This window comes from Anopheles arabiensis, chromosome 2, assembly GCF_016920715.1.
Source record: "Anopheles arabiensis isolate DONGOLA chromosome 2, AaraD3, whole genome shotgun sequence".
Lineage (NCBI taxonomy): Eukaryota > Metazoa > Arthropoda > Insecta > Diptera > Culicidae > Anopheles > Anopheles arabiensis.
In genome coordinates this window covers 99,228,719-99,253,140 of record NC_053517.1, presented here as the reverse complement: position 1 = coordinate 99,253,140, position 24,422 = coordinate 99,228,719, and the positions used below count along the sequence as shown (strand labels likewise).

Genomic DNA, 24,422 nt, shown 5'->3' with positions numbered 1-24,422 from the left:
ACACACAAAGCTGCTCTGGCTCTATTTTTCGCTGAATTCAGCAGCCAAAGGATACAAAAAAATCAGGATAGCAATCCTGGCCAACTACTCGAATAACGATTTTACCAGCTGCTCGAGTTGACCCGAAAGCTTTGTTCAGCGAATTGCATACTTTCAGGAGCATAGAAGTTGTTCAGCGGATTGCATACTTGGAAATGGTCGCTGTGCATGAAACATTTCAACGCAGCATGAAATATTTCAATTTTGAATAGGAAATGTTTCGAGCCGTTGATTAACGATGCGGGTTTCTGGGCTAGAGATGGTGAAATAATATATATGTACAGGACATCTATATGAGTTTATCAATATTTTAACTAAAAGATTCACATATCGCTTAAAATGAATGGTACTCAACATTAAATTTTAACCCCATTAATTAAGACCAATTAAGACCAATGAATGTATTGTAAAATAATTTGTCTAAAAAGAATAAAACCATCGAAAAAAGGGTACTTGGCTTGTGGGCGTACTTTTGAACAAGCAAAATTTTTAAACCTCCTCAGCAAACCAACAAAACCTGTTAGCTAGCTACGTTCCAGCAAAGAATTTCCCACCAATAACCCAATACGATAAAATTGACCCTATGCAAACAGTCCGCAGACCACGTTTCCCCGTATGCCCGCAATCCATCAGACCTGTTCAAATATTAACCCAATAATTCAAACGAGCCAGCCAAACCGAACATCCCGACCTATCCAAAGATCATTGATTTGGTTATTAATTATGTACGAAAGAATGAACACCAGCTACTTAAGCAATAGAAGCAAGGGGTGAAGGGGAAGAAGAAAAAAAAAATAGACAACACAAACGAAAACAGTTCAACGGGATAGTGAGCATAAATCGATTCATTAGCAAACATTAATTTGCTGCGCCTAACGACCACCAATCTCGTCCCCACCCCGGGGAGCGCTTGTGTTGAATGTCCTGGAGCAAATCCGTTTTTTCGTTCGGTGGATGGGCCGGTTGGTATTTCGTGTGCTAATTAAAGTAATCATACACGTACCTCCACTGCTGCGAGCTCCCTTTGCAAACATTACTTCATCCTTCCACCGAGAGCGTAATGGTGTTGTAAATTGGTAAACGCTTTGTTTATTAGGGCCTGGTCCCTTTTCGGTAGGTTGGCTCGGTTTTCTGTGAGCTTTTTTTTTTAATTTGTTTCTTTTCCCTCCGCAAAATGGTCAGTTTGCTAAGCCCACACCGGTTGGAGACGGTGTGCTATTTGCTGTAAACTTTTGAAAATGAAATGAAAGAGGGGATATGTAGATCCTTCCCAGGCTTTGCCCAGCCACCCAGGGGTGTGTGGGCTATGTTTTGCAAATTTAACTATGTGGCTACGGGGTAGAGAAACGGCACAAAACTGTCATCCCTTTCAGTCGTTCTAGGATACTAGGGACATATACCGACAAACACTTTTTGCATTAGTGTGCACCAGTTGTACCCGCATTAGAATGAGGTTAGTAGTACGTGAACAGGTCTGATGGATTGCGGGCATACGGGGAAACGTGGTCTGCGGACTGTTTGCATAGGGTCAATTTTATCGTATTGGGTTATTGGTGGGAAATTCTTTGCTGGAACGTAGCTAGCTAACAGGTTTTGTTGGTTTGCTGAGGAGGTTTAAAAATTTTGCTTGTTCAAAAGTACGCCCACAAGCCAAGTACCCTTTTTTCGATGGTTTTATTCTTTTTAGACAAATTATTTTACAATACATTCATTGGTCTTAATTGGTCTTAATTAATGGGGTTAAAATTTAATGTTGAGTACCATTCATTTTAAGCGATATGTGAATCTTTTAGTTAAAATATTGATAAACTCATATAGATGTCCTGTACATATATATTATTTCACCATCTCTAGCCCAGAAACCCGCATCGTTAATCAACGGCTCGAAACATTTCCTATTCAAAATTGAAATATTTCATGCTGCGTTGAAATGTTTCATGCACAGCGACCATTTCCAAGTATGCAATCCGCTGAACAACTTCTATGCTCCTGAAAGTATGCAATTCGCTGAACAAAGCTTTCGGGTCAACTCGAGCAGCTGGTAAAATCGTTATTCGAGTAGTTGGCCAGGATTGCTATCCTGATTTTTTTGTATCCTTTGGCTGCTGAATTCAGCGAAAAATAGAGCCAGAGCAGCTTTGTGTGTGAGTTTATGGTTAAGTTTTGCCTCAATCATAATAAAACTGTCGTTAGTATAGCTTCGTCCGGATACTATCCCGGTAATAATTTATGATTGTCATTGGAAGCATATTTTCATTCTTGTTTTAGTCGACAAAAAGCCTTTCAAAATGTGATTACACCGTACGTCCAACTAGTGGTTTTATGGCAGATATTTAACAAAAAAAATCCCCGGGAATGATGCATAATACCGGGAATGAAGTAATTTCCAACAAAACCAATCCTCTTACCAATTTTGGGAGCTGTATTTTAACCGTTGGCTCAAATGAACCACAGTGGAAATCTGACCGGAGTGGAAACGATTTCGACAAACATTGAAGCAAGAGGGAAAATGTTTTCCCCTGGAGCGCCCAAAACTGTTTTAACGAGAGAATCGCTCTCCCGTTACGCGAGACGCTCTCTGCATGTGAGCTGGATGAAGAGAAAAAAGATGCTAAACGCGAGTCTGCATGCTGTCAGATTATTTCGGGGATGAGATGAGATGCACAATGGGATTTTAAGGATTTTTCTGGTATACATACGCTCGTTAAGTAGTATTTTGTCCACTTATTGGTTGTTTACTTCAAAAACATCAATAAATGTAATTATGGGGAAAAAATTAGAATCAATTTGTGTGTATTTTTTACGAATTCAAATCAAAATAAGCGACACACATCAGCTATGCTGTCCGGCAGCACTCCACTGTGCGTGCACGGTGGCTGAATACAGACGCTACCCTTGGTCAAAATATTTTACTTTCAAAAGTTCCTTTTTCAACGCACTTACTCAAACACCAACCAACGGTTCTGCCACACTGCACAAACGTTTCCCCAATGCAAAGGTCCCAATCAATCCACCCAAAACCAACCATCAAACAAACGCGAACCGAATCGCAAACGCACACTTTGTGCCAGCGTGTGGATCGCGCGCGCCCATAGTGCCGTGTTTCCGGGACCAAAAATTTTCAGTCCGCGCACATTTTCCCGCACACAAACTCAAACCGCGGTCGCGTAAAGGTGAACCTCTGTCCGGGGGCAGATCTCAACATCGACGGGTGAAGATTTTTGCTTGGTGCGAATCTTTGGTACTTATTGCAATTAGATAACACAACACACTGATTCGGTTCGTGCAGGATGAAATATTATTTTCGTTGCTTGTGTGTGTGCGTGCGTGATGGTGTGCTCGGACCCATCTTTCGGTTGATAAGGCACAGCGCGCGTGCTCTTGTGATTTGTTGTGCAATGTGTGGGATGCTGTGTGGCGCTAAATAAAGCGTACAAAAAAGGGAAAGAATGGCAAATGGTTTTCCGCACTCGGCGTGTGCGTGCATATGTGTGTAGCGGCATGGGAAATTACGTTGCCGTTTTCTCGCGGCAGATAAACGGCAGAAGCCGCAGCAGTAGCAGCAGGAGCAGCAGCAGCAGTATATTTGCATTTTTTTTCCTTCCCCGGGATCACACCGTTTTTCCCACCGCACTCGCGGCAGCTTCCCTTTGACGTTTAATCCTTGCCAGGCGCTGCTGCTGCTGCTGCTGCTGAGATGCTGCTAGTGTGTGCGTGAGTGTTCGTGCAAGCGTGCAGCCCTGCTGTACCGTCGTGGTCGCCGTCGCCGTCCTGATTGGTTGGTATTGGTGACCGTGAGAGCGCGATGCCTGTCGCTCGGGATGTTGCTGCGCTGGTGGTGTGTGTGATTTCGAGACATTCGAGTGGTGCCATTCTTGGAAGGATATCCCCAGGATAACGTACCCGCCGGGAGAGTCAGCGTATCCGACTGGTATTTGGCATTTGGTGCGTCTGCAATTTGAGTTTTGCAATCAGCAAAAACCCCGCGTGTTGGTTCGGCAGGCCGTGTCACGGCGAGTGTTTATTACGGGTGAAGCAGCCAAATCAAATCACAGTTATTGATCTGTTGTTATTGCGAGTGTGTGTTGTGTGGCGAATGGGAGTACAGATTAGAGAGGGTTTTTTTTTCTTCTTCTTCTGTCTATCTGTGTAGAAGCCCGTGACGCGGACGCGTACATCAGTGGTTGTGTTTACCATTTTGGATTTTTACAGTACACAGAACCGCGAATGTCTAGGATTCGTTTGAACGGGATTTGAATTTCCATTTTTTTAGAGTAAACATCTAAGCAATACCACGTAACATATGGTGCATTGAAAAATCGCAAATTTTCCCGTAAAAAGATTACAGACCAAACGAGAGCAAGCGATGAATGGATTTTTTATTCTCACCCAAAATAATAATACGACTACCCCCTCCCTATACCACCATGTATCGGTTTATGCGGTAGAACATACATTTTGGTAGTATTTGTGAGGATGGTTCGTGTCCCGAGGCTGCTTGCTGCGAAAGTGTTTGTAAACGTTTGTACCGCTGGTGCAGGAGGAGATAAATAGGGCCAGGGATCTAGCGTGCTTAGCGAAAATCTCCCTCCTCATCTGTTCGATGTTCTGGAAACGAAATGCGTGCGTCGAGTTGGCCGTGAAATAGCAACCATGCTGGTTGCTGAAGAAGTGATGAAGAATTCCTAAAACGATAATTTTACATTTATATTTTCCTCCTTAGCAGATCTGCAATTTGAAAATTTTACAGTGAAGCACAAATTTTGCATAATCATCAGTGGTGCTCTCGCCCTAAGTGTGAAGGTATAAAAGAGCGATAGAGCGAGAGAGAGAGAGAGTGAAAGAAAGCGAAGAATAAAACGGAAGGCGAAGCAGAAAGTCCTTCTCCGGTGTGCCATATTATATTATTTAAAGTGTGTTTGTGTGAGTGAGTGTTTATTTTTTGCGCACCTGTTTTTGCTGCACGATTTTGTGCACGTGAAAGTTGTGCCGCCAAAAGTTTGAGGAAAAAGCAAAATATAATAGTCACAGCAGCAAAATTTATCTTCCCTTACCCCCCTCCCTCGTGCGCTTCCAGTGCAACCGATAATACCCATGCTGTTGTCGTGGTAAATAGTGTGCTTCCTTGCAAGAAGAGGGTATTTAAACAAGTTTTGGCAATCGCGTGAAGATTTCAAATTTAAGGGAAATTGTGTGAGTCTGTGTGCTTCCTAGGTTGCGCGGGTAGTTGGCGAGTGTGTGAGTGAGAGAGAGAAAGAGAGAGAGAGAGAGAGCGATTGAAGAAGGGAACATACAACAAAATACTAAACAAACGAGCAAAAAATAAAATAAAAACGAAACATCATCCCCTTTTGCAACAAGATCGTCCACCGAAATCAACGCTACCCCGCAAGCAAGCGTTTCTGGTAGCGGAACAGTCATCGATCGCGGGAAGTCAGCGGGTTTTATGCACTAAGGGAACACCGAAACAGCCGTCAAACTGTGGGGCTCCGGACCATACTTTCTACATCCCCAGGGAATGTACTTTCCGGTAAGTTTTGAAATGGTAAACACGGCGAAGCGTTTAGCTTGTCCAGTGGTTTGTTCTATCCTAAATGGGAGCTAAGTTTTGGGTTCCTCCAATCTGGGCTCTCACAAGGGACATGATAATGTTATCATGTTTAGTTTTAATTCCCATGATACTTCTCTGAAAGTAAAGTTGTCTTTTTGACCTCAATTTAGTATGATAGTACCTAAATATGGGTTTAAAATTCAAGCAAATAATCTGGACGAGTTAAGACAACTTGCTTAAATTTTCAAATGAATTTCTTTGAGTAATAGTAGAATATTCTTCTTCAATGACACCAGAGGCCTACAAATCTAATGATGAGTTTTTTTAGGGTTATGTTATCTCATGATACGATCATTTCTTCGTGCTATAAGTGGCCGACTTACATCATAGTCTCTAGTTTCTAAATCTTTAACATCTTGAGCCAAAAAAATGTCTTTTTCTTTAAAAAAAATCCTTGTTGAGATTCCCGTAATATGCCAAAATAACAAGAATGTACACACTTTGAGCTAATGTATCGTTGATGAGCACAATAAGGCCGGGCTACATTGATCGTACTCGCAAGTGTAATTTCGATTTTCACTAGCGCATCTGGCGGCGGCTGACCGAAGCATTTTGCCAAACAATTTGGAGCCGCTCCAGAAAATACGTTAATTTTCCATGTTTTTCACTTTAACTGGACTGAGAAAGCTTTGTAATTGATACATAAATATGTTGTGCAAGTATTCCAGCCGTTTTCGCATCGAAAAACGGTTAAAAAACTACTTAAATTTGAGATCCGGCAGGACCATTCTTCCGCCGACAAAAAAAAGCTTCCACCAACCGCCGCCAGATGCGCTAGTGAAAATCGAAATTACACTTGCGAGTACGATCAATGTAGCCCGGCCTATACGCATTAACAATAGAGCTAAAAGCCCATCGCTCTTAAATAATGCAACAAATAAATCATCTGCTGAGCGACAGCATGCCGTTTTTTTTCGTTGCTAACCGCGGTACCGTAACTCCATGTGAAACACGCTCCGAGAGCATAATATTTGTTCTCCACAAGCAGGCCGACATTCACGCGCACCGCAAGGCAAAACATTGCAGAACATGCGACGACGAACCACCAATGCGCCAAGAAGCGCCCTCGAAAGAAAGTGAAACATTCTCACACAACAACTGCTCTGAGATTCTGATGACGACCAATACGACGAAGACGACGGTCATGTGTTTTTGCACGCGGCTGCGGTTGACTGCGTCCGTCCGTCCGCTCAAAAGGGCAAGATCTTAGCAGGCCGATTCGCCATCACTACCCTGCACACCCCCATTTGCATCAGTTTATATTCTTCATCTCTCTCTCTCTCCACACACACACGCAATCACACGAAACCTCATGCACATTAACAATTTAGCGTTGTGTTTGTGTAGAATGAAAAAAAGAGGGGTAAAAGGAGAATGCGCGTCCGGCGGTGCATCCATCGGGCTTGTAGACGAAATGAATAACAAAACGGCACACATCACATCACACTGGTGATGCTGGTGATCGTACGGCTTGCTTCGATCTTTTTGGACGCTTTCGTGAGGATAAAGAGCTCGAAAAATTGGAGAACGATTCTTATTTGAGCGGGTTAAAGCAGAGAGAACCACCACGATCGACAGCGTGACGCGCGCGCACTGCATTTATGATTTGCCGCACGCAAAGTGTGAGTGTGTATGTGTGTGTGTGTGTGTGTGTGGTATGTTGTTGTGTTGGGTTGTGATTCTGTCGCACCTTAAAAATAACTTTACAAAAAAGGTGAGCGTGCCAAAGATGAGGTGACGGCGTACTACTCTCCAGACCCGCATGTGCGACACACCACACGCTACAGATCCGGAAACCACGTAGATCACGATCGATCGTCTGTGTGTGTGTGTCTGTGTGTGTCTGTGTGGGGGGATAGAAGGGAAGAAGCGCACGAAGGGATGACGACCTCCGTTAAGCTCCGATCTCATGGTTGTGATGCGCACGTTGAGTCATTGTGTCGGAATTAGTTAGACCGTTGGCTTTTTTTAACGAGAGATCGTGAAGAGGGGTTCTGATCATCCCTTCACATTGGCGGTTGCGGGTTGGAATTGAAGTCGGAGTAACAGGCCCGTAACTAACCATGACCCCACTGCCAGTGTGTTGCGACGTACGTACCCACCTAAATGAATTCATATTAGTTTCCAGCACAGAGGGGGAGAAGACTTGTACACAATATATTTAAAACTCCCTCTGGAATGTTGAGACCGACGCAGAATGCAAATTTCCAGTACGCCCGTTGAGGTTAGTTTTGCGATCACGGCTGTACGGCTGTATAATAAAGACAATCCGTGCTCACACTGTTGAAGCAATGGGGTGAAAATTGTTGCTCTAAAACTCTTATCAATGTGCGTTGGAAGTAATGGCCTGTTTGCTCATTATTGACAGAACATGTAACAACCGAGGAACCGAGGCTATCAATTTTGTGTGTGATCTCGTTTGAACTCCTCGCTGGTTGAGTGTGTGTTTTTTTTTTTTTTTGCTGTTACAAGTCTCTGCTGTAATGAGGCAGCATCACAATAAAATTGATAATGTCTTCCCGTTGTGTTTTTTTGCCCGTAGACGAGAAGCTGGCATTGATAACATGCTCAAAGTTTGCTCCAAGATGAAGTCTATTAGGCATCACAGATTCTGAGTGTGTTTGTGTGGGAAAACTTGTGCTTCAGTTTGCCTGTGACCAGATTTTGAACCAATCACGCCATTGGGACATTGGGATATTCATAGTCACCGTGCTTTACATTCTACCATTGCGCAACAGTATATGTTAAGTGCTCTGCTCTACTTAGTTTAATGCACCGTGTGGTCCCACATTCGAGGCACATTGTTGGGTATGAGGTGTTGGCTGGAATTGGCTTTCAAATTAATTCACTAAGCCGCCTGACGACACTGGCTCTTTATGCCTCGTCATGGTCTTTTTTTATCATCACCTCACCCACACTCCCGCCTGGTAAGCGATTGTTGTGAAGGTGGAGTTGGCGGCCAGTGGCGGCCTTTTAACTTCCGTAGATGATTTTATAGATATTTTCTCACCGCGGGTCAACCAGCCAGAAGAGAGCCTCCAACCTTCTGAACCCCCCAAATGTATAAGGCGTACGTGTTGATACATAAACATCGGTTAATATCCTTCGCAACGCATCAGCGGCCGATCTACGCTCTACGAAAGATAGAAAGTAAATTATTCTCCACCATGCGTGGTACCATCGTGAAAGTACGTGTGCACGTAAACATCTTCGTGTGCGTGTGTGTGTGTGTGTCTTGAAATTCCGGATGAAACGCACGACCCCAGCCAGCCAAGCAGCTTTGGGGAGGGTGACAGCTTTCATCCTCTTCCATTCGCAGTAATCGAGGTCGTATTGCGCCCGGAATGAATATTATTATTCCATAGTTTAATCGCATAAAATATTCGCCTCCACCCTTATGGCACAGCGCAATGACTATGATGATGCTGAGCCCTCTGCAGGAAGCTTCGGCTTATGTGGCCTGGTCTTACGCGCTGCCCTCGGTGTCTTTTACAAAATGATCAACCGTGTATATATACCACCATGGCCCGTGTGTTGCAATATGGCACAGCGTCGTCCGGTTTCGGTAAGCCCCGCATTGACTTTGAGCACGAACACGGTGGCCAAGCGTGCCTTTGAAATGCAGATGACCTTTCTACGGATGATGACATTTCGTTATGTCGTCCCGGTTGCCATTCGGTGTGGGGCGACAGAAAGAGACGGAGAGAGGTCATGATAGACGCAAATCATGGTGTCGTGATCACTATCGTAGCGAGAGGAAGATTTGATATGAAACGTACTCTAATGCCTCCGAATGGGTTTGCAAAGTTCATGTCCCCAATGTTCCCGCTAGGAAGTCATAAATTATGGCAGCAGCAGTTTCGACAGTTTTCTGTAAAACTAATGCCTGCCCAGATGAAGTGTGATGAAGCGGCATCAACGGAACACAGCAGGTGCAAAGGGGTAAACATCTGAAACAGGTGAAGAAAAGCATGTTCATGTCAACCAAGATTCAATAAATATTCGCTGACGTTACAAGGCTGGCTTTTTGCTGTTGCTGGTGTTGGTTCCGGACATTTCGTATTCCGGGAACGTCACAACCTTCCGGTGGACACACTTTATACAACACTGTGTTTTTACGGTTCCCCGTTAACACCTTCTGAGGGTTATTAATACCGTACATTTTATATCAACTTTTCCTCTAGAGGTGTATCTTTTTAACGATCTAATTCTCTGCAACGCCTCAATCTACCTTGGTCGTGTGTCAATGTGTTCTTTTATTATGGAGGGTGTGCAAATAAAAATGTTTAAAGAACCGTTGGAATTAAGACAGGGTAGTGGTGGACGGCGGCGTTAAGAATGGGTACAAATTAGCAAGTTGCCAAAGAAAGCACACAAAAAAACGGTGTTCAAAACACGTAGACACACTTTTATCCGTCTCTCCATTTTTGGCCTCCATCAGTAGAGGTAAAAATTGTCCGCGCTGGGCTATAAAACGAATACCCCATCTTGAGAATGGGTGAAGAAAAGCAAGCGGAACACCTCCACCTCCAAGTAATCAAACATTTCTTCACAAGCAGGTTTTTGGACGATCTCCAAAAAAATTCAACACGGCGCTCTGTTCGAGCTCATCCACAACTTTAACAGTCAGCTCACGAACACGAACACACACACACACAATACCCGCACCCGGACATGGGGCGAAGGTGTGAGCCTGCCCTGTTATGTTTGCTCAGGTGAAGTGTGGCATCATGTAACGGCAACGTTCTTGGTTGATCAGTTTGATGGCAATTCATGTAACCCAAAGGGGGAAACGAGGGTTGAAAGCTACAAAAGCTTAATTGTTGTCATTTTGTAACAACCGACACGCCAAGAGCTCAAACTCCTCATGTTCATCTTGTGCGCTCCAGAACAGGAATTTGCACGCCAGCTTTCCGGTTTCGCGATCACCTGTCGAAACGTGGGGTTTTTTTTATTATTATTGTCGGTTGTCTTTAGCGCGGTTTCTGTGTGTCTTTCTCTCTCTCTTTTCCATGTTTCCTTGACCATGAAATTCTTCCGACCAACACACACACACATAGAGAATGTTCACATGATCAAAGAGGAGCCAAGAAAACTGAAACTCTTCTGCTTGCACAACAGCAACCCCCTGCAAGAGCCAGTTATGATCTGTGACCAGTTTCTTTTTAGCATGAACTTGATTTATTCCACTTCCACCTTTGCTCCTCTCTTACTGGGAACTGGAGTGGGTAAGCAAACCACGTGCGTTTTGTGATCGTGTTGGTTGGTGGGATCATTGTTGCCTCTTCTGCGTACACACCAGCTGGCCTGCTATGGATGCAGAATCTCTCCGGATTGGATCACTCGCCTGGTTACGCGATAATCACATGAGGCTTGGCGTGAGGCTTGCGACGACGAATCAAAGGAACCTGCGACACCGGACTCTGTACCTGTTTCGAATGGACCGGTTTGTAGTCGAGTGAGTGTGTGTGTGTGAGTGTGACACGTTTAATTGGGTCAGGTCGGTTGTAGTTTTGTTTTTGTGTTTACCCTCTTACCCCTGAATCCAACAGTCGTCGTCATCTCACTGCCATCGATGTTTATTGGTGGGTTTTGTGGTTCATTGACCGAAACACAGGATTGGTGGAACAGCATGGGGGGTAGTAAAAGACGAGGGGATAGGGTTTTTTAACAGGTTGACCAACTTTGATTCGCTTTTGTGCCGTCCATTCCGACGCCGGTACAATACGGTTCATTGCGTTCCACTTTGATTCGGGGTTGGGATACGGGGTTGGATTTGTGGCGGAGAAGCGAAGAATCGAAAACAATGCACGCTAAGGCTAAGATTCCAATTTGCTTATCCTGTTTTCTAGTTGGCTTTTCCACTCTCTCGTACCTTGTTTTTTGGGGTTTTTTTTTCGTTTATGTTTGTGCTCCGATTGGTTTTGTTTTAGGTTATAGGACTTACTAGTAACGGTTTGCTCGTTAAAATCCTATGCTTATCCACTCTTGCTCCCTTGTAACAGGATTAGAAAAAATAGGCTTGCGCAATAATGCGTTTTTTGTGGTGCTTCACTGTAGAGATATTTCGTAAGCTGTGCCGTGTGCCTCTCGGTGATGCGTTTTCTGGATGCTTTTCTTCACTTTTTTGGCCGTTTTTTTTCGGAGGAATTAAAAACAGGTTCTTGTGGTCGTCTCATCACCCTCCACCTTTCCTGTACACTCCTTTTTTTAATAGTTTTGTTTCTTAGTTAGGCTCTCTCTCTCTCTAACTCTCGATCAAGGCAGTATAGATGGTTTGCTTTAGTTCCCCTGTTTACGCAGTGGTGATTTCGTTTGATTCGCGCGACTGTTGGGGATGGTGGGTTTTGTATGTGTGTGTGTGTGTGTGTGTGTGTGTGTGTGTGTGTGTGTGTGTGTGTGTGTGTGTGTGTGTGTGTGTGTGTGTGTGTGTGTGTGTGTGTGTGTGTGTGTGTGTGTGTGTGTGTGTGTGTGTGTGTGTGTGTGTGTGTGTGTGTGTGTGTGTGTGTGTGTGTGTGTGTGTGTGTGTGTGTGTGTGTGTGTGTGTGTGTGTGTGTGTGTGTGTGTGTGTGTGTGTGTGTGTGTGTGTGTGTGTGTGTGTGTGTGTGTGTGTGTGTGTGTGTGTGTGTGTGTGTGTGTGTGTGTGTGTGTGTGTGTGTGTGTGTGTGTCTGTGTGTGTGTGTGTGTGTGTGTGTGTGTGTGTGTGTGTTACCTTCTACCAGTGCCAACACCATCGCCGCCAGTCTTTGCATGGATGATTTCGTAAGCATTAATTTGCATTTCGGGTTGCGTAGCGAGCGACGGAGGGATTTTGTGTCGGGAACTCGCTTCTCTATCCCAGTTAACCCAGTTTGATTGCTCGGCTCCCCGGAGAAAAAAAAAGCAGAATGCTGGAGAACATTCCCAGGAACATTCAAAATTTAGTACATAAAAAAGAAGCGGAACTACTCATGCATATCGCCTTGCTTGCTGGAGTGGCTTTTTGATGTTTTATGATGGTTTCTTTGAGTTTGCTCCAGCTTGTTGTCCCCTTTTTTTATGCGCTGTGCAGCTTCCCGTTAAAATAGCGACAATAGAGGGAGGAAAACACAAACACACATCATGAGACCAGAGAGCAGCATCGTTGCTTCCACTTAACAGTACCAGACGTCGTCGTAGTCCCACTTGTGATTGAATTGGAACCAATTGAAGGCAAACGGAATATAGCTCGGCCGCGGTGCCATTATAGCGCGCAAAACCCTGCATGATTCCGCCCCGAGGTCCAAACTTTCAATTCCAACTTTCCAATGATATATTCTGGCCACTTTATAGAACATTATTGTGCTGGCGCGCGTTGGTGAAAATTTCAAGCCGTTCACTCCCGCCTCCCGTTTATCCCGCAATCTAGTTGATCTTGGGAAGAACAAACAAAATGGGAACACTCACGATGCCGGGCCGGTGTGGAACAAAACTAAACCGGTGGAGGCAGAAACAAAAAAAAAGCAATCTGGAATCCTCAAAGCCGAAGGGACGACGAAATTTATGACTTTATCCAGCGGCTCGCAAACACACACACGCACACCGCACCAAACGCGCGCGCGCGAGTGTTTTTAGATTGGCCCTGCCTGCCCAAACGAGAAGCTTTCCCTCCATTTCCCGCCCATTTTGTTGGTTGCACGCTGTAAAGTGCTGTGTGCATGTTTACTTCCTATATTTAGCTTCCAGTTCGAGGGGGGTTTGGTGGTTTGGGAAGGAGTTTTGCTGTGTGTGTGTGTGTGCCGTTGGAGTGTAAACAAATCACATCAAGCCAAACCACGACGCTAAACCACAATCAATAAAGCGTGTGCGTGTTATTTCTCTTCTTCTTTTTCCTCTCATTTTTGTTTCTGTTTTTCCATCATTGTGGCCAGTAATAGACGCCTAGCGTTGTATGTGTGTGTGTGGTTGGGATGCCAATTGACGCGTGGTTTAATGCTAAATGGGGACCATGGTTTACAAGAGGGCTAGATGGTGGAGGAGTAAAATAAAAACGATTATGGGGGAAATTGATTGGAAAAATGGGTACTTGAGCATGATGATGGGTATGGTACAGGGGGTGGAAAAATCTTGCTAAACGACACAAACACACAAACGCACAGACAGTGAAGAAAAGTGCCAGCAAGATAAACAGTTTCCAGTTTCGTTATTCGATTAAAATATGAAAGTTTGCTCAACTGCGAAGGACAATTTTTGCTTCCCAACATCCCCTTCCATCCGGCTGAAGAGTTTTTCCATAAAAATGCGTTTGTTGAGGGTGTGACAGAGTAAAAGCAACACAATTTGCACAGCGCTTCCGGTGCTCCCGAAACGCTCATAAAAATACTCGCCGACAAAATTCAAAACAAAATCAACTTCATCATTAATTGCCCACGGTGGGGTTGTCTTTCGGGGTTACTTTCTTCTTAAAGCGATTCTTAAGTGACGTCTGGTTGTTTTGAAATCCCCTCTTTTCCTTCCTGCTGCTTAATTCCACCACAACAGAGCGGAAAATCGCCGAAAAAAAAACTAAAACATATTTACGATATTTGAGCGAATGATGTTTATTGCGTAACGCGTTTTCCCACCCCTTCTTGCTGTCCCGTTGGTATCGCCCCAGAGTAGCGTGTTTCTGTGATAAAAATGCTCCCACACACCCATTACGGTTTTGGGTAATTGCGAGTAGAGTGCGGCATTTCGGCATTCGCAAAAAAAGAACTCCCAAATTTCGAGCACCCGGTGACGCTCTTTGTTTGTTTATTTATTGTTTCCTTTTGTTTTTGGGTTTTACATATATTTATACCGTTTTTTCCCCCCATTCGGACGTCATTAGAGAGGACCGGGCCAGAAATCGAATGCCTTTAACGTGCACACAAAGAAAGATTCTGTGACGTTGACCACGCAGCCGGGCTCGGTGGTGAAACATCCATGCCCATGGGGTGGTGTATTAATGAGCGCATTATTAGCCGGTTGTTTTCGATCGATCGTTTATGTCACGACAAAGATCTGTGTTTTGGGATGTGCAAAAACGGCGAATGTGAAGATGCGAAGGATGATGAGAACGACAAACAACAGGCAGCTTTGTGTTGCTCCACGGCTGTGGTGGTCGTGACTGCTAGCTACTAGCAGCCGTCGTATTGCGTGCAGCCAACGTGTTCGAGATAAGCGGCTTTGCTCGTGGCGCAGGCAATTGCCAAAACGCTGAACGCTTTTGCTGCTGATAGAGCTTGTGGAGCAGCTGACCCCTGAAACCACCATGTGCCCGCAGGGGCCGGAAAGGTCGAGGTTATCGAGGACCTAGACGGAACCGTACCCGGGGGACGGCTGGTGTGCCGGGCGTGTCGATTAGAGTGTTCGGGGTTTTCGGTCTTCACATTTGCTTTTCGGGGTTTGTGGATTGCTTTTATTGCGAATTGAGTTTAAACAACCAAGCGCTAATGAATGTTTAGATTACATGTTATGCGAATTACGCTAGACACACTTACTTTAGCTTTCACTCAAGACTAACCAACTGCATGTAAAGAGATATTGACAAGATAAATATCGTCGAACCCTCACAGCCAAGGGGCAGAATGATTGCTGTGTCTTTTGCAAGCGATTCTCATGTGTTTACCTCCCCGATAGCTTTCACATGGGAATCTTCTCCACAAACAAACGGCACATCCCAAAGGTTCGACCTAAAATCTGGTCGTCTGCGGCCACCGAATAGCAGAGAAGTCGCGTAACCGACGAGAGCCCAGCGTGTCCAGTAGTGACCATCGAACCAACGGGTCAACGGGTTTTGGTGTGCCGAGATTGTGCTGATAACGCACCCGGGTGAACACTGTTTTTGTTTGAGAATGCATCATGTTTGTTCAGTTCCTTCCAAACACACTCAATGCTGAAGAAACAACACACACACACACATTCTGATGATGCCATTTAATAGTGTCTAGAGATTAGGCCTGAGCCGATGTTGTGTTTGTGTGTGCCATCATCTCACGATGGAGACGTCACCGTTCAAGGATAGTTGATTTTATTTATTGTATAATCTTGTAAATAAAGCCGATTATCATAAACGAATCGAAGACGCTGGAATGCCTGGAAGGCTAAACACAGCTGGATCAGCTTGTGACCTCCTCATCTCATCGTGCCGTCCTCTGCTAGGACCTCGGAATAATGCCTCCTCCGTTAATCCAATCATAAGTTGTGGAAGGGTGAGTTGTGGACGGTTTTTAGCAAAGCTGACCGGCGAAATGAACATCCATTCATTAACAGTAGGCGAAGGCGGAAATCTAACCCTAACCAACGCCACCCATTCCCGCTGGGTTGATGATAGGGTTGTTTTGTTTTGTTGAATATTTATGCACATCTGCAGTCGAGCACCAGGCGGTAACACCATCACTACTGTAGCGCAGCTGAACCGCGGTACAACAAATACAGCGATAGGCATGACGTTCTGTACCGACGGAACGTTTGAAAGTCTCGCCTGCTCTCTGGCTCTCTCGCTCTTTGTGTGTTAACGAATCGATTTTGCATCAAACAACTGTATTGGAATCCATTGCAACATGTAGAGGAACAATGCTGGCGCAAACAGTGGCATTGAAACCATTTCGGATGACTTCGGAGCTCTCGGACATGGAATTCTTTCGGTTTTCCAAGACTAAACCTTGGAGTCGTTCTGGCTTCAGCAGTAGAATAAAACGCTTTATATTAGCATAATGCTGAAAAGATTAATGAACGTTCAATGACCAGCAGTAGGCGACGTTCAGGATGGGGGACGGGGCGTGTTTTATCGGCAATGTTTATTTTGTGCCCCTCCCCTAGTTACCCGGTCGTGGTGATGGTGTTGGTGGTAGTGACCGTTGCTAGCAGCATGTTTATGTTTATATGGGTTGATGGGTCGCATGTTTGCGTCCCCAAGTGGTGGATGGTTTGATCAGTGACCTAGTGACTGAGTTGTGTTTTTGTAGGCATGCAGTGTGAACATATTGTGCTTCCCTTCCGCACCCGATGTATTTCCGTGCCTAAACGGGCTTTTGTTATTTCTTATGCTGTGATTGATTTTAGCCTGTCACAATTTGCGCATTTTAGATTTCTCCATTTTGAAGCGTCTGCTTGAATTTCCTGCACCCAAAACGAACGTATTTCATTGCTACAAATCATCGTCTTAAATGTTTAATACCGCTCGTAATGTCTACCATGGCTCTCTTACAACACACCCAGATGATATGCGACCAATCACATACCGGTGATGCGTAAAACGTTGGATCATTCCAGCGAACCAACGTAAAAAAAAGAACCTGTGCTGCAATCATCTTTGTGCGGCAGTTTTGTGCGACTTTGGCACCAGCGCATCAAGGCAAAGGTTACGACTCTATCGTCCTCGGCTGCAGGTCCGCTTGGAAAACGGGGCGCTGGAGCGAAGGGAATCAACCTCTTCTCATTCCGCACGAACGAGATGTCGCTTTGATCATTTGTGTCCATCTTCTCGTATCGTGTGCCGATCGAACACAGCATAACAGCGGAAAATGGTTGATTTGTTCTCCCGTCACGAAAGAAGACAATGGCGTGTTGGGGGAGAGGGGAAGGGTATGCTGACGGTCCAGGCGGATGGTCAGGGGTCAATACAATAAATATCAATTTGGAGAAGATGATGATGATGGCTGCTGATGCTACAGCTCCAGTGTGTTCGTGACGAGACCTGCACACACACAGTGGTGGTTGGTGTTCGTTTTGCGGAGGATACAGCATTCCAGCAGCACCAAACTGGCACATGCATGGGAGATGCATGGGAGGTGCTCCCCTTCCCCCGCCCTGCGCAATCATCCCACAGTGAATTCCATTTCCAGCTGTTTATCTTCGTCATTTAGGGAATGGTGCTCGAGCATCCGGCGGTGGATGGGCCACAGGGATCTCTCTTTTTTTTCGGTTGGCGCTTTATTTTCCGTTCTTGGAAATGGGGAAAGATTCTCACTTTTCGCAAAGTCGCTTGCTTTTTCCGCCCAATTACAGATCATTATTGCTCTGTGTGTGTGTGTGTGTATGGTGGTGGCATGACAAACACACAAACGCACAGACACGCCGGTTTGGAGATGGACGTAGCAATGCGGTCATTGATGCTGCTCTTTGTGTGTTCAGTCCAGAGATGAAAGGGAGAGAAGAATGACCGAAATGGTGGTAGCCATGACGCATCATCGCTTAAAGACTGTCCAGAGACTCGTGCGGCTGGAGCGCAGTTTTGTGTTCCATTTGCTTTCCGGAGCGGGTGTCGGAGAGCGTTTTGTGGGTGATGTGGTTGGTGGGGAATGTAAGAATCGCTATCTCCCCGGGGGATGATGGCCGTTTGCTTGCTGTTGCTGCTGGTGACTTGTTTGTTTGATGTGATTCCTGGACGCTGGAATTTCGTCGTTTAGGCTTTTGTGTGAAGACAGCATAAGCCGCTCTATTCATGGGATGATTATAATTAGACGACGGTTTCTGCTGATAGCGCGAGCAATTGTTCCACAGCTGGGTTCGACTGGGGTGCTTGTCAGCTTTTATGCGTAACGAACAGATTTGGCGAACATTTTGATGATATTTTGAATGGGACATATGACCTTTGACCTTGGTCGTTAGGATAAGGTCTTCAAAATCCAAAGAACCAACTATTTTTATACATTAAACCTTTCATCAACAATACATAAAACATAAACACGAGTCTTGAAGCACTTCAACAAGTTCCGTTCCCCAAAAAACCACCAACTTGATGCATTTGAAGACTTCTCTTTTTCCCATTCGGAGGGTTTATGTATAGACCAATCCGTTATAGTGCTGTTCGCCATTCACGTCGATCGTAGATAGATTTTCCCACTGTAAACTGTTTCACCCTCTCTTCCTCACTTACAGAATGGAGTATTGTTTTCGGCTGGCCAAAGAGCATCCCTCACTGCGTGCGTGTGTGTGTGTGTGTCCTCTCTCCTCGGTTAAGCCGTCTCATATATCCGCTCGCCACACAATTCGCCACAGCACTGGATTGTACTTGGAGCTATGTAATTGGAGACTGCTCCACTTGTTCGGGGCGCCTAGCCCGGGGGATGGTATTCTCAGGTCAATTGATACTGACACCGTCGCATTATCACCACTACCCCGCCCTCCATGTTACCTTCTGTGCGGGTGTGTAGCCCGCCCACTTTGAAGGTGGTCCGGAATGGAAATCATTTTTGTGAATCGTCAGAGAGAGGAGGGAGCGGTACGTGGAGAGGAAGTTTCCGGTGATTCCGGGGTGATGCGGTGAGCGTCGTGGTTGGTTTTTTGAATTTCATCAACGTTTGATGGGCAGTGCATGATGGGTGGCAGACCAACGGGAGCAGCATAGCGACACGTAACCTCCCGCTTATTTTTATGTCCGCCTGATGCATTGTTTCCTAAATTTGGTCCGACGGGAAGTAGCGACGACGCACTCCGATGGTGTGATCTAGGAGGAGGAATATTTTACGGTCGCAATATGCTGCTTTACTTCACATTTCTTCCATTCTCATTCGACACCTCATCGCCAGTTCCAGCGTCACCGTTAGGTGCAACGCCGTCAGCCCCGGCCAGTTTCTGCGATTAGATTACGCACGTTTTCTCCCGCTGGAAATGGGACCATCGTGAGGCTTTCGGGTCAGGGGCTTTTCGCTTCAGGAAACAAAGTGCCGCTTCTCAAGTGTCGACGAATGTTTCCTCATCTTCACTTGCGGATGCTTTTGAGAATTGTATAATACGGATAGAAGAGAGTTCGGCGGGGTGTGTTTGTGTGTGCGGTCCAGATAGATCATTTTGAGGAATGAAATATGAGTTCTTCAGAATTTCATTTAATGCCCTTTTTAATGTACGAGAATTGTGAGCTATTTCACTGGGCGGGCTTTTTGATTGGAAGAAATCGGGCGTTGTTTCATATAGAACCGTATTTTTTATGAGCGATAGACTAATCTCCATCCCTTGATTGAAGAACACATGCAGATGAAGCAGCGGTACGCAAACAAACCAACAAAAAAAACTCATACCGACTCACAATCAAATTACATCATTTTTCGCTTCATGATTCTGGTTCGCTCGAGTGGAAAGTTATAAAGTCAGAATCGATCCACGGCTGTGTTGTGCAATAGCGAGCGAGCACCCGAAGAGGCAATAAAATTCACGGCCCTTTTTTTGTTCATCATTCGGATGCGTCGAAATTTTGGGTCTGCAGATTTTGCAGCTCAATTCCGTGGCCGCAACGGCAGCTGACCACAAGATTCCACAGCACCGCGAAGCGAGGAAGAGAAGCATATTTCGATCATACGGACCATTTCGTTCGAAGGGTGCTGAGGTTTGATGATTTCTATCGCCCAATCGTCGCCCACCACGACCTACCGGGGAGCCGATATCAAATCCCGCTCGTTATTACTACTGCCCCTCTCGCACCCCGAAACCCGCTCCGGAAAGGTGTCGGAAATCATCTGGAAATAATATTCCACAAATTTCGGTGCGAACGAATCGATTGTTGTTTGGCCCGGCGTCGTCGTCCAATAATGGAGTTTTTTTTTCCTGTTGTTGCTGGAGTTCGTTCTGTGCCCCAAAGAAACACACTGCATCCTTGCCTCTTTGGCGATCGGGAGTGGGTTTTTTTCAGCCGTTGTTTGCTTCTGCGGGTGTTAGTTTTGTTATTACTTTTTAAAGGAATCCGACGGTTTGGGTTGCTTGATTTTTGCGGGTCTTTTATTGTGTCTGCAAATTGCATGCCACGGTGGTTGCGCGCTGCTCCGTGTAAAGCTCTGTGAGTCTGGGGCGTCTCGTGGTGCTTTTTTTGCTTCGCTGAGTACGTCCGGACCCGTTTGGTAAGCATATTTCAGTTCATTTGTTTCATCGAAGTTGATATTTCGTTTCTCATTCAGCTCTTCTTTTTTGTTTTGGTTTGTTTTACAAGAGAACCATTTTGCAGTTGCCACTTTGCACGCAAGCTCCTCTTCGAGCATGCCCTTTTGTGCTCCATCTATGGCTTTTTTTGTTAAAAAAAAATCAAGATAACGCCCTTTTTTCCACCCGCTCACCTTGAAGCCTTCCCAGCAGTGATCGTGTGTGGGTGTATTTCTATTCAGCGTAGCAAATTGGAATATGACATGAAATGGTTCCGTGGTTTTTGTTTCGTTTTGCATGTTTTACAAGGATTCGATTTCGTTGTACACCGCAAGGAATAAGCGAATCTAATAGAATTTTCACGTGTTCTGGGTGGGAAAGTAAGTTCACACTCCACGATGTAACAACACCTTCCAATCGTGGTGGTCGTCTTCTCGTCGGAATCGATGGAATCATCATCATCTGCGCAGAGAGTGAAGATCTCAACCGGGATAGGAATATTAAGCAGCCAAATCAGGTTCATACTCGACAGCTTCACGTACATTTTGGCACGCTCTCGTTCTTGGGCAAAGATGGCAAAGATACCGTTTTTGAACGTCTTTGAAATCTCAACGGAATCGAGCGATCCCTTTTCATTGACATCAATGGCGGAGCTTTCTTTCAACATTTTCCCAAATCCCAATCCTTGTGTGTTTTGCGCACAAACCAACCTCGCCTCCTCGGTGCCGTGAAGTTTGATTTTCCAATAACACAGCACTGGGGGAGGTGGTGATCTCAGCACCAATCCGCTAAACTGACCGGTCGACTGAAGGAATCGACGAAAGAAAGATAATCCGAGTTGACGATGGCAGTGATTGATTATTTGTTAGCTGCTGCTGCTGCTGCTGCTGTTCGCTTTTGTTGACGCGCGTACAAACATTTTCCGTTCCGGGCGCCGAAAGGAGAGCGTTTAAAAAGTGAGATTTACGTCCATTTGTTTGTGTGGTGAAGAAGAAGCATGGGATGATGGGGATGCAAGACAATGTTGACACGGTGCTAACTAACTAACTAACTGAGGGCATGACCCCCGCGTGTTGTGCACTGGCTTCTTTTCAGCGGGTGCGAAAGCGAGGCGAAATTGTTACCGAGAAATTTTAGGCGAAAGAGTGACATTTTCTATATCTTATGGGTGTTGCTTTAGAAGTTTGCAAGAAGAGACGTTTTCTTTTTTTGTTTCACTCAAGTCCTTGGGGTTTGCCAAAGATTGATGAAAGCAAAGCGACCAAACACCTTCGTTATGGTCAATGGGTTTTGCCATTTTCCGGACCACCGGAACGCCGCCTGAACAAACCGAAAATGTCACTAATGAGCTTCGCATTATGGTCAAGGGCTTCACTGGTTGGTTTTTTGCTCCCCCCCCCCCCCGCTTCCTTTTCTTTGCCATACAGAAACGAGTAATTTTTAACTATTTTTATCACCCAGCGACACCACAGCGCTCTTTGCAGGGAAATCTTTGCTGCACGTTGCAAGGGGGCTGAGCGTTTTCCTGAGCGGTTTTGGCGCACCAAAAAGAACTGTAATCTTCCGCTCGGATAGACCCAGGGGGAAATAATCGTAAACTGTATTGCTGGATTGGTGTTTGGGAATTTTGGGTGAGTTTTTCCCTGAAACTGCTGATGCAGGCTACGTTTTCCTTCCAACTTTCGGGCGGTGCAGAAAAAAAGTCAGGTATCCGTCAGATTTGATATTGGAATTACGGTAATTGATTCACGAAAAAAGTTGAAGCGTATCGTGCTTTCAGTTTACGACTTTTGCTAAAACCCCTTCACATGTTGGTACAGCAGCAGCAAATAAAAGAACAACTTACAGGCAGGATACAAACATCTCGTGAATATTGCGTCGTAAAACTGGAATCGCTTGAGTTGTGTCGCCGTTGCTTAGCAATACTTAACCTTTCGACTGATGTGCAGATTTTGTTTTTATTTCTCTCCTCTCGAGTCTCCCTTTTTTGCAATTTGATTTGACCCTTTTCTCGGCAGGACACATTCTTCAAGGCACTTTTTGTGTCCCGCTCTCGGACACTCGAACGGAATGAGCGCGCCCCGGTGCTCGGTTGAATTTGCTTTCGCTCTGATTAAGATGATACCGGCAAAAAACTTTCATCCTGCTGAGGTTTTTTTTTCTTCTTCTACTGCTATACTCGTGTGTCCTTCCGTTTGATGTTTAGTGTCAGTGAAATGGGATGGTAGCCATTTGGGATCCCGCTGCTGTTCCGCTGCAGCAGATGAGAGGCGAGGTGCGGTAGCAAAGGTTACCCGGAGAGAAGTTGCGCAAAGAATTTCTTAATGAAATCACTAACTTACGGTACATTACGTCGGCAGCAGAGCGACCGATAAAACCTTTCGACAGGTGAAGCGTCTAGAGAGATACTAGGATATTGCAGGATATTGAAAATGTGAGCTCCTAAAGTCATTTGGGATTGCCCAAATGACCTCTAATTTAAGCTGTTGTTTGATGCTCCTAAATAATAATAATGTCCATCCTGTTTCTGGCTACAACGCGTCGAGTTTTGCATCCCGGTATAATGTTTGAAACACATTAAAACAAACACGCAAACACATCTGCTTGCCATTCAGCACATTTCATCGACAGCTGAAAGATGCTTGTCCCTGGGTATTATAAACCGTGTGAGATCTGTCAGGCGCTGGAACTTCATCTGCTGCCAGTGCGACTCCGATGAGTCATAGAACTTTCACATTTTGCTGGATGTTTGCTAATGTTATTACACAGTTTCTCTTTCTCGTGATGCATTGCTCGATTGATTGCTGCTGCATCCGGTGGCGTCAGTTTACAAAGAGTTTCACTTATATTGTATCTATTACATTATTTCTAATGTATTTTAAACTCTTTCTAATCAATGCTCTTTCTTATTTTGTCGTTTTAGGTAAGTGTCTCACACCAGAATTTAGGACAAAATACACGAACCAAGAGAGAAAGTGTAAGGTATTATCGGATGTCATCATTCTACCAGCTCACCAGCCAACTAAAACCACCAAGATATCTTTAATTTGACAATTTATTTCAAACTACGCCCTCCCCCGATGAATTGAAAAGATCCGTTGATGAAACAATGGTTAGCTAAATTGTGCTAAATTATCATTTACTGTCGCTCTCTATATCATCACGGCTTAGCTCATCCATACACGCTCTGTCATCTTATCTATTATCGAATTACCCATTGCTTCCATCCCGCCCTCAGCGCACTGTGTTAATTTCGTTAATTCCTCTATCATTATCCAATTTTCTGTCGGCATTTTTGGAGCGTACCTGATGCTACTACCTTCCGACCGATGGTTATTGCTGGGGAAGGTGTGAAGCCGTATGTAACGCTGCTGCTCATGCTGGAAACACGTTACATCGTATTCCCGTTCACACCAACCGCATCACCGCAACACAAATGGGTATCTCTCTCTCTCTTTCTCTTTAAACCGCAGCTTCGCCTGGCCCGGTGGTTTGCCGAATCTGCCCCAGGGTTTGGAAGTATGATTTATGTCAGGGGCTTAAAGGAGACCCACAAAACCGACGACAGAATTCAATTGTGCAAACCAGCCTTCCCGCTGCATGTATCAGATCGATATGCAACACTAACTGCGATGGGATTTGGTTTTATGGGAATTAAGTGATGAATAAAGAGATGCGCGGGATGATATGGAGTAGGAGGAGGAGAGGCGGAAAAATGCCCCTTTCCGTGCCGCTCCTTGGTCATGGCGTGAGCACTTTCACCACACAACACTCCATCGGTAACATCACTGGACGGGTGTTTAATGTCTAAAAGCATGTAGCACAAACCACAAAGCGTTCTGCCATGGTGAACCGGGGACAAGTGCCATCCTATTGGAAAAGGGGAGTGAGCGCCTGCATCGTATCCTATTCAGCCAATAAGTATAGACACAACCGCTGA

General features: G+C 45.2%; 1 protein-coding gene across 26 annotated transcripts in view; it reads left to right on the top strand.

Annotated features, from left to right (window-relative positions):
* LOC120894577 (AF4/FMR2 family member lilli) overlaps nt 1–24,422 on the top strand; it is a 214,132-nt gene that overhangs the window by 57,675 nt on the left and 132,035 nt on the right. Inside the window, exons 1-2 of one of the 26 annotated variants that reach the window (XM_040297257.1) lie at nt 3,114–3,250; nt 4,766–5,569. The exons of 14 other annotated variants lie outside the window; for them this stretch is intronic. In XM_040297257.1, coding sequence (XP_040153191.1) covers nt 5,558–5,569 — 12 coding nt within the window. In that variant the 5' untranslated portion in view covers nt 3,114–3,250; nt 4,766–5,557. Of the gene's footprint in view, nt 1–3,113; nt 3,319–3,373; nt 3,818–3,882; nt 3,985–4,048; nt 4,070–4,762; nt 5,570–24,422 lie in introns of those variants that run through there. 11 more of the 26 variants (XM_040297259.1, XM_040297256.1, XM_040297255.1 and 8 more) reach the window with 11 other exon arrangements.